At 47.1% G+C, this 13,084-nt stretch overlaps 1 protein-coding gene across 3 annotated transcripts in view; it reads right to left on the bottom strand.

The window, feature by feature from the left end:
• The window catches only part of TMEM255A (transmembrane protein 255A), a 46,015-nt gene extending 41,205 nt beyond the window's left edge, over positions 1-4,810 (bottom strand). For all 3 annotated transcript variants that reach the window (XM_068962846.1, XM_068962847.1, XM_068962848.1), the window contains exon 1: positions 4,753-4,810. In XM_068962846.1, the coding sequence (XP_068818947.1) occupies positions 4,753-4,810 (58 nt within the window). The remainder of the gene's footprint in view (positions 1-4,752) is intronic.
• Positions 4,811-13,084: the final 8,274 nt, after the last annotated feature.

Genomic DNA, 13,084 nt, shown 5'->3' with positions numbered 1-13,084 from the left:
CACATGGCCTCCCATCCCTGTCTGCATTTCCACACCATCTGAGCCCTCCCAGACCGCAGGCTAGCCAAAGAGAGTGAGGAGACAGCTGGACACAACAAGGGCATCTTTGTGACACACGCAAGTGTCTCAACACCTCACAGGGAAAACACTTCACCCTAGAGTCTAGAGGTGGGGGAGTGTGTGTATACGGTCTTGGTCTTTCTAAATTTGGGGCTATATCACTCACCTGGCTCCTTCCCAGCCAACTGGCTTTTGATTTTATTCACAGCTCTCGGGTCTCCTTAGCAAATATCAATCTAACTCTTAAAAGCATAGGAGTCAGGTCAGAAAAGTGACTCAGCAAACCACATGGTGTCATTTGAAAATCTGTTTTGTTTTGTTTTTTCTACTGCTTCAGAACCTGAATTGAAAATCCAGTCAGTTGAGAAACCCAGGCAGAGATCCTGGAGCTCCACAGGGGCCTGCCCCCCAGATAGGATTAGCTTTGGATCAAATTCCTAAGAAAACTCTCCCATCACTAGGTTGAATATCTATCCTCTGGCCCCTCACACCCTCCCCCAAGTCACCCCTTGTTTTATACTATAAGGACTAAAATTGTGTAGAATGAAATCATCTCTAGCTGAACTTAGGGAGCTAACCATTTTAAGGAATCCCAGGGCGAATCCTTTTTAAAAGTGAAGAATCACCCTTCCATTTATCTTTAGAGGCACTTTGACTGAAAAGTCACATCTTCCTCGAGCAAGAAACACCTGTTCTCTGATGGTGTGGTCCAGGCTCCCCAAAACAGCTCTTTGTGTCTGCTTGGGACATTTTTCTGGCTGTTGTTTTATTGAAGAACCGAGAAGCAGAGTTCTGTTCTTCTTAGGGTACAGTGTGGGGCCGGCCTTAGATGTTCCCATATACACCGGGACATCTTATTCTGATTTTAAATCAGTGTATCAAAAAAAAAAAAAAAACAACCCTCAAACACCATGAGGTACTTCAGTACAGCCGCAGGTATGTGAAAACAGCGCCCACCAGTGTCTGATACCTAGTGAGCAGTCAGTACTTGTTGAATAAACAAGAGGTCACATCTGAGAATCCCTTCCTTTCTAATCAAGAAGGCTATGGGGTGTGTGTGGGGGGGGGGGGGTTGTGTGAATAAACATGAGGGACAATCATAGAATTGTCTTTTTTTAAATAGGGTGCATCTCAGGGCTCCCCAGCACAAAAAGCCTTCTGCCCAACCAGTGGGACAATTCCACTGGCTCCCAGTAGCCTGTCAATGTGGTGCCCAGTATCTTTCTGTTTAAACAACAACCACCCCTGCAACCACCAGCAGTGGGAGAGTCTGAATCCCGTCATTGGCATTGCCTGCCCCTCTCCGCCCCCAGCAGCCTCCCTGCAGAACCACTGCAGCCCTCCCTCTCTGCAGTGCCCCACCTCCACCTCAGATTCATGACAACCAAGATGCTCTGCTCTTGAGAAGGGCCCAATTATTTGCCATCTCCACCCTTCCAAATACAGCCAGCTTCTCCCTCCTCCCAGTCTCCTCCCTGGTCAGAGCCCCCACCTGCACTGCGGTCATTGAATCCGGGTCCCTCCCTTCCTCTCAGACCTGCTCAAAATTCACCTCCTCCAAGAAGTTCTCCTTGATCAAGCTTGCTCTCCTCTAATCACTCATTATTTCATGTCCCTGAGTTCCTAGCTACCTCACTCAGTAAGTCTATTCATTATAACTGCTACAGTTATGCTGTAATTGTGCGTCTGGTCCACAACCCATAAGATATCCACCAGTCCCAGGATTATATATCTGACAGGAACCAAGGTGTGGGCTGTCAGAAGGTAGAATGGATGGTGTCTGCTCACTTTTTTTTTTTTTTAAACCTTGTACATGTTCCCGATTCCCACCTTGACAACAGGGGATGCAGTCTCTATCAGAGTGCAGCAAGGACTGAGGCCCATAATTCTGTCCTGTGTACTAGGTTGTTGTTGACTGGCTAATCCTTCGCGCTGACCTTTGAACCCACTAGGATTTGCTTACCTGGGTCAGCTGGACCATACAGGGTGGGTCTCAGGAAGTCCAGCGTTGAGCATCCGTGGAAACAGGTGACTGCCCACTCAAGAGCCTCAACGCTCTGCCAATTTCCCAAACGTTTCCTTAAAGGTGCTGAAATCCCCGCTTCGGGCAATACTTTGATCAGAGACCTCCAAGTCCACCGGTGAATTACAAATGTGTTATTTGCAAGGGAAGGTGAGCCCCGCTGTAGTAGAGGTGCTTTAGCGCCTGGGGGCGGTGTTGCCAAAAGGGAGATGGGGGTTGCCGGGAGGGGCATGAAGGGGCGCCGGAGTCAAATTTCAAATTACCGTCCAAGCGCCTGCTACGCCCAGGTCGCGGACTCATCGCTCATTCCCAGGCAGCCGGCAAGCGTAGAGTGCAGGCACCTTGGTGCAGTGTGTGTCTGTGTGTTTTCTATTTTATTGTTTGGGCTGAGGTTGTGTCCTGCGTGTAGAGGGAATTCCCTCAGAAATGCTGCCCTTGGAGGCTGAAACACTAACCCACCCACCTCCACTTCCCCTCCCCCATGTAAGGGAAGGTGCCGTTGCCAGGGCTGAAGTAAGTGGGAGCAGCTCCGAAGTAGCCCAGACGCTGATTCAGGCCTGGGCTGTGCGGGACCTACGCCAGGGAACTCCGGGGAGACTCCCCTGTCCAACTCTGGAAACCCAGGGTTACCACTCGACTCGGGAATTTGCTCTGCCTTGGGTCTGCGCACTTTACGAAGCAGGCTGCGTGGAGCTGGCTCGCACGTCCATATGGGATCTGTAATTCTTTTTCCCGCAGTGTCGAGTCTGGACTGGGCGAAGCCCACTCATCTTCTTGTTGCGCAGATGTTTCGGGAAACGCCTGATTGGCTGAGGGCCCCTGAGAGCCCAAGAAAGAACTCTCTTCAACCCCGTTCCCCAACAGGGTGCCTAAGAGCAACGCTCTAACCCGGAGTCCCTAACCTGCCCACTTCCGCACTGGCAGAGGGGCTGGCACGGCCGGCCGGCTTTGCAGGTGGTTGTGGCCGCTGCGGGAATGCGCGCAGCCGGAACCTCGCACTCTGCCATTCGGCCCTCGCCTGCACGCCAGCCCGGCGTCGAGGAGCCAGGGCTGCGTTGGCGCCACAGCTGGCCAAGGTGAGGAGTGCATTCTGTGTGCGTGTGAGCTTGTGGAGGGAGGGGGGCTTCGCGTGCGCGCACACACGCGCGCGCGTTGAGGTGGGGGGCGGTCAAAGAGACCTGGGGAGTGGGGAGAGTCTGGTACTGCTGTGTTCTGGATTCGGATCTGAGCCCTTGGCCTTATTTGTACCACGTTGCAAATAACTACACCCTTAAAAGTAATTTTTTAAAAAAGCAAATTCTTGTACTGAATAGGCAAAACCATTAAAAAATACGGATCTTTCCACCATCCAAGAGATGGTTTCTGGGGCCCCTCGGGTGAACGAATTCTGTTGAGACGGAGTCTTTTGCAGGCAGTAGGAAGCTTACGTAGGGAGTTCAGCCCTCTCCCTGCCCCCTCCCCTCGATGTTCCCGCAAATTCTTTGGAGAAGACCTGAGCAGGGTGGATGGCAATAATTCGGGACAGAGGGATTTTGCAGAATGTAAAGTATGTTGGAAAGCGGGGATTCGATGTGGTTCAAATGTATACGAGGCGAATGTGAAGATTAGGTGGAATCGTGGCTTGACGATCCCCTCCCGCTCTCCTGGGCTCCAAATTAATTGCTCCGCCCAGTGAAATCATAGGGCTTGGGAAGGTGCCTAACAGCTGAGGGGGGACGGGGTTTTTTGTTTGTTTGTAACTACCTAAAAGTGGCTTCGAGGAGCAGCCAAGTTGATGCCTGGAGGCAGCTGTCCCCCACTTTTCAAGAGGAAAGGTGTTGAACAAAATCAGGCTAGTGGATCCCCCCTCCCCCTCCCTTCCACCCGGAGAGGAAAAGCGCGACTTCAGAAGATGCGCGGGTTCGCGCTCCCTCTTTCTTGCGCTTTCACTCGTTCTCCCCCCTCCCCCCCCTTTTTTTTTTTTACAATCAACGCACACTCCGTGCTCTAGGAACAAAATAGGAATCAAATTCAAGGAATGTTGATCCTGCCGCTGCAGACAGCCGAGCTGGGCTGTCTTGAGAGATTCCTAAGGAATTCCCCTCCTGCCAGCCCCCCGCCCCGTTTCTTCTTACCCACCTCCTGCTGCCCATCCCCCAGGGTTGCGCAAACCCCCCCCATCAGCGAGGTGCAAGTCAGGCTTCCCCCCACTGCAGCTCTGAATTTCAGGGCAGCTTCGACTGAGTTGGGAGGGGGCGAGGACCCTGTTTCTTCTAATTATCTTTAGTGGTGAGCTCTTAGAAGTGACGGGGACTTTGCAAAGAGGGAGCGTCGAATGGAAAGCGAAGGCGCAGGTTGCAGGGAAGTGTTTTGATCCCCCAGACAGCTGAGATTTACCGCCGGCTGCAAGTCTGTCGGCACACGCACACAAACACGCGCACACCCGCACTCCGGTAAGGGATACTCCGACGCAAGCTGGGCGGTCGCAGCTCCGCGCGTCGCCCCCGCCCCCGCCGGGCCGCTCCCCTGGGGCTCGGGTCCACGACCCCGATGCTGGGGCGCGCGGACCCCCCTCCCTCGCCCCGCTTCCCGCCCCCTGGCTCCCCGGAGCGGCCCGAGCGCTCGCGGTCCAGGGGGCAGCGTACTCACTCCTGGCCGCCGCCGCCCCGAGGCAGGGAGGCTAGACTTACCCATGGAATCCGGCAGGGACATGTCGCTGGACCGCTGCTGAGTCAGGGACTGATGCATGGTGAGAGCTGCCCTGTGGCCCCGGCCCCCGAAGCTGCTTCAGGCGCCCCCGGCTCAGGGCGCCCCGCAGAGCATCCTACTCCGCGGCTGCCGCTCCCCGTCCCTCCGGAGAGCTGAGAAGAGACTGCCTCGGTTGCAAGCTGCAGCCCAAGTGCCTCCTCCCCCTCCCTTCCCCTCTTCTCCCTCCCTCCTCTCCTGCCTCCCTCTGCTCCGGGAGGCAGCAGCATTGGCGGTCCGAGCAGCGACGTGCGCTTGCGCAAGACCCCTCTCCTCCCTCCCCCTCGGCCCCCTCCATCCTAGTTATCTACCTCCCAGCCTCCCAAGCCAGACAGGGAGCCGTTTTAGCCCCTTGGGGCCGGGACTGCGTAGAGAAAGAGGGGGAAGCCACAGCCTGGGGCCGAGTGGCCTTCTCTGTACTTTGGAGAGAGGGTCTTGGGCTAGCATCCTGTTCTAGGATTTATAATTGGGGAGGGGGCAGAGTAAGAGGTTCAGAGCTGAGAACACACACACACACACACACACACACACACACACACGCACGCACGCACATTTCTGCAGGTTTGGTCTTAGTGATTCCAGAATGACATAATGGAGCTGGAGATGATCCAGAGAAGGGCCACTCTATAATCAAGGGGATGGGGGAGGGTAGAGGGGGTTGCCATATGAAGATAGATTAAACAAATGCAGACTCTTCAGTCTAGAAAGATAAAGGCTGGGAAGGGATGTGACTAGAGTGTATAAAATTATGTAGAGATGGAGGGAGGGAACACAGCCTTATTCACCAAATCTGAGAATTCTAGAACCAATAGCCCCCTAAAAGCTAGATGTAGATTCAGCAAAAGTAAATATGACTCTGCATCAGAACCTGAATTTGTGCTTTTGTTCAAGGTTCTTTTAGGTCAGCGATCTCATTTTCTCATCACAGCAGTCATGCAAGGCAGGAAAAGGAGGTATCAATAGCTCCATTTTACAGATGGAGAAACTGAGTCTCAGAGAAGAGATGAAAAATTCCTGTATTCACTCAGCTAGTCAGTGACAGAGGTGGAATGTGAACCTAGATTGGTTGGACTCCTAGGTCAGTGCTCTTCCTGCTAAGATAGCTAGTAGAGAAATGCTATTGTGTATAGCACGTTGAAAACCTGAAGAATTCATTAGCCCAGAAAGGTGCAACAGGATGAAAACACAAGTAGCTTCGCCAAGAGTGAGAAAGTCATGGCTGACAGACCCACTGTGGATTGCTGAGGGAAACTGGGGATGCAGTAGGAAGGTCCCTGCTCTTGGAGAACAACCAGGTCTTCCGCCAACCTGTCCTTCCGGATCCCATCAGGCTCTTGGGCTGGAATCACTCTGTTGTTGGCCCAGAGGATGCTTCTAACGTCTCCCAAATGGCAGAACAGAGGAGGTCTCCTTGGTGTGCCTTGAGACATCTGCCTGGTGGCCAAGGGAGGTGGAAGGTGAGGGAGGGGAGAGCAGTGGGTGAATCAACGGTTTGAAGGCATTCATTCTGCCCCAGTGAGAGCTCCCGGGCTCTGCTTGCCAGGCCTCCTTCCGACCACCTCCCCTTGATGACTGCTAACAACCCTCTCTCCATGTGAACCCTCAAAACACACCCAGATCAAGTATAAAACTCTCCTGAGAGTTGATGGGATGAAGAAGAATACCTGTTTCTTTCCAGCTCTGCCTTGCTAATCTACTTTCTTTCCTTACCCAGGAAATGGAACCAAAGGCCCTTGTCCTTTCCCATCTTCCCAAGGAAGAAGAGATGCTTCCTGAAGGTTGAAAAGGGAGCCCTTTGTCAAGAACTTGGGCACCCCAGGGGCCAGGCTGAAGGCTGTGTCAGGTATTATTAGCAGCTCTATGCTATAGATGCGGTTTCAAAATCTGGGATTCATGTCCTAGATAGAGATAGAATGCCCAAGGTTGTAGAGGTGTGTGTCTTAAGCATGTTTGGCTTATGTGTCAGAGTCTCCAAGAGCCCCACAAGGGCAGAGAAAAACCCCATATATACATTCTGCCATGTTTGTCTCCAGTTCTGTTTACTCGTCTCTTCCTTCCCCCACTCTAAATAGCCACAGATTTAACGGGAAGAACTCCTGCAACCAGCACTGATTTCTCAGGAGTACTTCATAATTAACTGATTTTGTTGCTGTGAAAGTAGTCTTGAAGAGGTTTTTATACAGGCGGGAAAAGACAGTTTTACACCTTCTTCCGGGATCTGGGTTCCCCAATAGCAATCATACAGCTAGAGAGCCCTAAAGAAGCCAAACAGAAACTTGTTACTATGCTGGTTACAATGGATCGAATGCTGTCTTTTCACTTGAGAGAGAAGCACATTACCTGTGAGTTGACACAGAAGGCATATGTAATTTGACCTTTATAATCAAAGCCGGAAACTCAGAGGTACCCTTAATTGGGGGAGTGAGCCTTGCTTTATGCACCATCTGTATTCCTGAATCTGGCGCGAAAATGAAACACTGTTTTAGAAAATACTAGAGAAGCTGGCTATTTCAAAGAACAGCGTACTGTGTATTTCCTTCACACTGTCTCTCGGGGTACCGTATGGGACTTGGAACACAGCAGGCTCTCAGTCAAGTTAAAAATGACTTAGAGACCAGTAGCAGTGACAATAGCAGCAGCTGCGGCAGCTCAGAGAGTAGTAGCAGTCTTCTCCCGAGAGATGCTGGGCTTGTTTGCTCAGAGGACCTGCCATAAGTGGAGGGACTAGAATGGGAAATCGGGGAAAAAAAAAACACATTTCAGCTGAGCCTGGCACAGGGACCCCCTTTCCTCCAAAAAAAAGTTTATTTTAACTCAGAATGAGGCAGACAATTAAAAAGCAAGAGGCGATTTTTCATGGGCTCTATTCTGATTTTCTTCCTGTCAAAATACTTGTGGGTTTTCTACATACATCAGCTCATAGTAAAATTTACCAATAGGCAAGCTGCCTCGATGAAGGAACAGGTCTTTCATGCTAATGAAGGCTACTATAAAACTGCTTGGTTAGCTTCTGATAAAAAAGAAATTATTAAAATGGCTTAAAATAAATCCTTTCGTTGCAAGCTTAATCAAGCATACAGTGTTGCCCTGGGTTGCAAACTGAGGAGCATGAGGAGATTTTTGCCAGTGGGGCTGCAGCCTGCTTCTCTCTTCTCCTTCAAACCAATGATGAGTGTGCTCCCCAAAAGCCTTCAGACCACTAGAAAAATGCCAGATGGCACCCTGCCTCTAACACGTTCACTCTGGGAATAGCCATAGCACTCCATCACTTCCTTATTTTGATGATCAGTTTGACTGGCTACTTGAAGAAGGAAATGGCAACCCACTCCAATACAAAATTGCTGTAGTATCTTCATGATTCCAAATTTGGGGATGTACACTAGAGAGATCATGTCTACATGTGTACATACACATACATGCATCCGTGCATATTTGGAATAGTGGCAATACCAGTATTCACAAATGCACAAACACACATACATACACATACATATTTACATCCTAACCATTCCCTCTCTGCTGTGGTTACCACCGTTTACCTCTCAGCTCCAGACATGAGTTGACCAAGGATAAGAAAGGAGCTTCAGAATAAAGGAGAACTTGAAAGAATCCAAACATCTCTAATTGACGCCAGAGTTCTGTCCACCCAGACTACCACAGGTCAATATCTAGTATCCAGTGCTTGCACTGAAAACAGATAAATCAGAGGAGAACCATGGTTGATGGTGTTATTTTGCCAACAGAGCACGACTGGTTCCCATCATTAGCTTGTAATTTTCTTTGTGTACCAGGAAAATCACCACAGCACCAGGAAGCAAAGCTGGTACTTGTCTTTACTTTGCTATTGTTTCCTTCCTATTCTGTGACCTGCATCAGTTACCAAACACTGTCTCGTTAGTGTTTTCCAGTATCAGTAAGAAATTTTTGATGACATGATTTTAAATGGATGGGACATCATTTATTTATCATTCCCTGCTATGGAATATTTTCAGTTCAGTCTCTCAGTTGTATCCAACTATTTGCGACTCCATAGTCTGCAGCATGTCAGGCTTCACTGTCCATCACCAATTCCCAGAGCTTACTCAAACTCATGTCCATCGAGTCGGTGATGCCATCCAACCATCTCATCCACTGTCGTTCCCTTCTCCCCCTGCCTTCAGTCTTTCCCAGCATCAGGGTCTTTTCAAATGAGTCAGTTCTTCACATCAGGTGGCCAAAGTATTGGAGCCTCACCTTCAGCCTCAGTCTTTCCAGTGAATATTCAGGATTGATTTCCTTTAGGATTGACTGGTTGGATCTCCTTGCACCCCAAGGGACTCTGAAGAGTCTTCTCCAACACCACAGTTCAAACACATCAATTCTTTGGCACTCAGCCTTCTTTATGGTCCAACTCTCACATCCATATATGACTACTGGAAAAACCGTAGCTTTGACTAGACAGACCTTTGTCGGCAAAGTAATGTCTCTGCTTTTTAATATGCTGTCTAGGTTGGTCATAACTGTTCTTCCAAGGAGTAAGCATCTTTTTTTATTTCATGGCTGAGGTCACCATCTGCAGTGATTTTGGAGCCCACCAAAATAAAGTCAGCCACTGTTTCCACTGTTTCCCCATCTATTTGCCATGAAGTGATGGAACTGGATGCCATGATCTTAGTTTTTTGAATGTTGACTTTAAAGCCAGCTTTTTCACTCTCCTCTTTCACTTTCATCAAGAGGCTCTTTAGTTCATCTTTGCTTTTTGCCATAAGGGTGTTGTCATCTGCATATCTGAGGTTATTCATATTTCTCCCAGCAACATTTTAGAGGTATCTAATTTTCAACATTATAAATAACACAGTGAACTAAATATTGGCATCTTTATTACCATGGGATACAACATTACAGTGGAATCATTGGTTCCAAAGTTTCAAATGTTTATTTCCCAATTAAAACATGTTTATCAACATACATTAAAGTGCACAGGCCTAAAGTGTACCTATTAATGAATTTTTACATAAATATGCTCTTGTCACCACCACCCAGATCAAGATGTCGAACCTTTCCAGCATCTCAGATGATTCCCTTTAGCCCCCTTTCCAGCCAGTAACCTTTCTAGATGCAACCACTATTCTGATTTTGATCGTTAAGGCTGAATATACTCAAGGTTTTTAATACATATTGCCAAATTTCCCTCCAAAATATTTGTAGTAAATACATTCCCATCATTAGCATGTGAAAGTGCCTGGATCCCCACCCTTGTGGCTTTACCTTGCAAAGGAGATGTTTTAGCACTTAAGACACACCTGGTTACAGTCAGCGACCAGAAGGACCAGTCAAGAAGCCAACCTGGGGTTCAGGTGGTCAGCAGGTGTCCACAGGGAACCACAGATATAGGAGCAAGAGGTGGAGGGCAGGCCTGGAGGCAGCAAGTGTCCCAGTCCACAAGTACCTTAGAAACAACTGCTCGTCCTTTCCTTATTTTCACTTTCGTTCTCCTTCACACATACCCAATGTCTTTTTTTTTGCAGCTTTCAAAATTTCTATAATGATCTCTTAGTTATGCCTGGTATGAAGTAGGAACTTAGATACTTGTTGAATATATGGCACTTTTAAAATTGATTTATTTTAGCTGAAGGATAATTACTTTACAATATTGTGATGGTTTTTGCCATACATCAATATGGATCGGCCATACGTATACATGTGTCTCTGGGGAGTAGAATTGTGGGAGAGGGGGTAATTTCCATCCTGTATACCTGTGGCACTTGTTATCCCCTAGCTTTTTTCTGCTTCCTGAAATAAAACATAACACTAAATATTCTCCAAACAGCAGAGATGCATGATGTGATAAATTACCCCCTCCCCCACAATTCTACTCCCCAGAGATAACAAGTTGGAACGCATCTTTCCTGAATTTTTTCTCCATGCATACTTTTACTTTTGTTTGAGAGTTAAATACTCGTTTTAAAAAGTAAACTTTCTCAATAATAAGATAATATATCTTTTGTTAGGCATTGTAAGCTGCATTTAGTAGCATTCCAGTACACCACATCAAAGTTCATCTTCAATCAGTCAAGCCTAACAACAGTCCATCCTTGCACAATAAAATCCCCTTCAATTTATATTACTACACCTACTTAGCTCTTATGGGCAGGGAATGGAAATTACATCTCACTTCTGATCACTAATGTGTGGTGAAGAGTATCAAGAGAATTATATGAAAATGAATATAAAAAAATGATTCTGATTTCAAAGTAGGTGGTTTGGAAACATTACCAAAAACATAAAAAATGATACAGGTATACATACTTCTAGTAAATTCTTGATAGGAATGTTCTGAAGAACAAACAACCTGTTTCTTCCTACAGAAAGAAGGTAGTTACTTTTTAAAACCTAGTGGTTTTTTCCACAGAATTTCACATTTTCCCAATTCATAGGCTTAAAACAGAGAACAATAATCCATGCAGCAGTGAATACACTGGGGAGATCTTGATATTCAAAAGGGCCAGATAATGCTTTTTTGAATTTTAGAATAAATGTGACAGAGGTTAATAATCACAGAATGTTAAGGTTAGAATGAGATCAGTCAGTGAGCAAACATAATTAACATATTTTATACTGTAAACTATTTACTGAAGGAAAAATCCATACAGAAAAATTCACCATACATATTATTTTCTGATCAGGAAGAAGGGGCAGGAGATGAAGTCGAGTGGCTTCAAGCCCACAGAAATGGGTTGGGGGATCGTTTGGTGGGTTTCACAGTTTGGATGCCCTGGTTTACCTGCCAGAGATGGTGGTTGGTGGGGAGCATCAGATAGGATTTAGTGAAGCTGTAACTGCCTTGTTTCCTTCCTCTAATTAATTACAGAGCTCAGTACATCCTTTTCCCTTATCCCCATCCAAAAACATTCATTAAACACCTAATTAGATGTGGCATTGTCGCAGGCGGGGGCGTGTGTGTCCAACTGCTTTGTTCAGGTTTGGACTGGAGAGGATTTCTGTGTTCAGTGTTTTCTGGGAAGCAATAGATTTGCTCCCAATTCAAACTGCTCCACAGAGCCTTTGAAAATGTTTACACTCTGTGACCCAGTAATTCCACTTCTGGGAATCTGTACTAGGGAAAGAGAAATCCGGACTGAGATTTATGTGCAAGGATGTCCATGGCAATGTTATTTATAATAAGGAGGAAAACTGGGGGAAAAAACCTGAAATGCCCAAATTTAGGGGAAAGATTAACCAGGTGATACCACAGCCATAGGAGGCACATGTTATATTGTTATGTTTGGCCAAAAAGGTCATTTGTGTTTTCTGTACCATCTGATGCAAAAATCTGAATGAGCTTTTTGGCCAACCCAGTATCAGAGCTGTTTCAAATATTAAGGACATAGAAATATCTATAATAGTGAGTGAATACATAGGTAAACAACTACATGCATAGTTTGATCCCGATTTTGTTTAAAATTGCATCTATATGCAGAGCAAAATGACTAGAAGGAAAGTCATAAACATTCACTGTAGTTACCTCTGGGAGGTAGGATTCAGGCGACTACCTGCTTTTTTATACTTTTCTGTATCTCTCAAATATATTCAGTGAGCATGTATTCTTATTACAGTTAGCCTCCCAAACCCTCCAGATTCTATTTTATAAACAAACTGAACAGGTGAATGTTTCATAAATTGCACTCTCCTCCCTGCAGTGTGTGGTTGGGCCACTCAGGACTCACTTTGGTTCTTCTCCCTCATACACATACACACCCACACACGCAGACACACACACACACACACTGCTCTGCTTTCAGTCTTCCTTGCCTGAGTGCAAGTTTCAGGCAATGTGTCACCTCTCTAAAGGGAATTTGTGCTTCTTTTTCATTTTGTGATTAAAGCTTGTTGATGCTGGCAGGTGGCAAGTACTTTTTCTGATCCAGGTCTTTCTATGCCTTGGAAATTACACCGGTAGGGGGCTGTCTACTCTGTGGATTGCCTGAAAGGAACAGCTTTCTGGAAAACTGACCTGTCTGGGAAAATAAGAGGAACACTGCCTGGGGTAAGGTAGGGCAGTGGGAATTTGAGGGAAAGATAGCCTAGAGAGTAAAATGAGCAGCTTTGTTTATTAGAAAGGATACCCTTAGTAAAGTTGTATTTTAGGGTCTTACTGTTTAAAAGAAATACAGCTCTGTAGTTCAGTTAGACCTGTAGCAGGTTCTGTTGGAGGTAAACTGCCCCTAACTCCATGCCTGCCTCTCAGCTCTGTCAGATCCTGAGATCCTACTGTAACGAGGAGGGGGCTCAATAAAG

Source organism: Capricornis sumatraensis, chromosome X, assembly GCF_032405125.1.
Source record: "Capricornis sumatraensis isolate serow.1 chromosome X, serow.2, whole genome shotgun sequence".
Lineage (NCBI taxonomy): Eukaryota > Metazoa > Chordata > Mammalia > Artiodactyla > Bovidae > Capricornis > Capricornis sumatraensis.
Note: the sequence above shows the minus strand (reverse complement) of the source record. Positions and strands in the feature narration are given on the sequence as shown.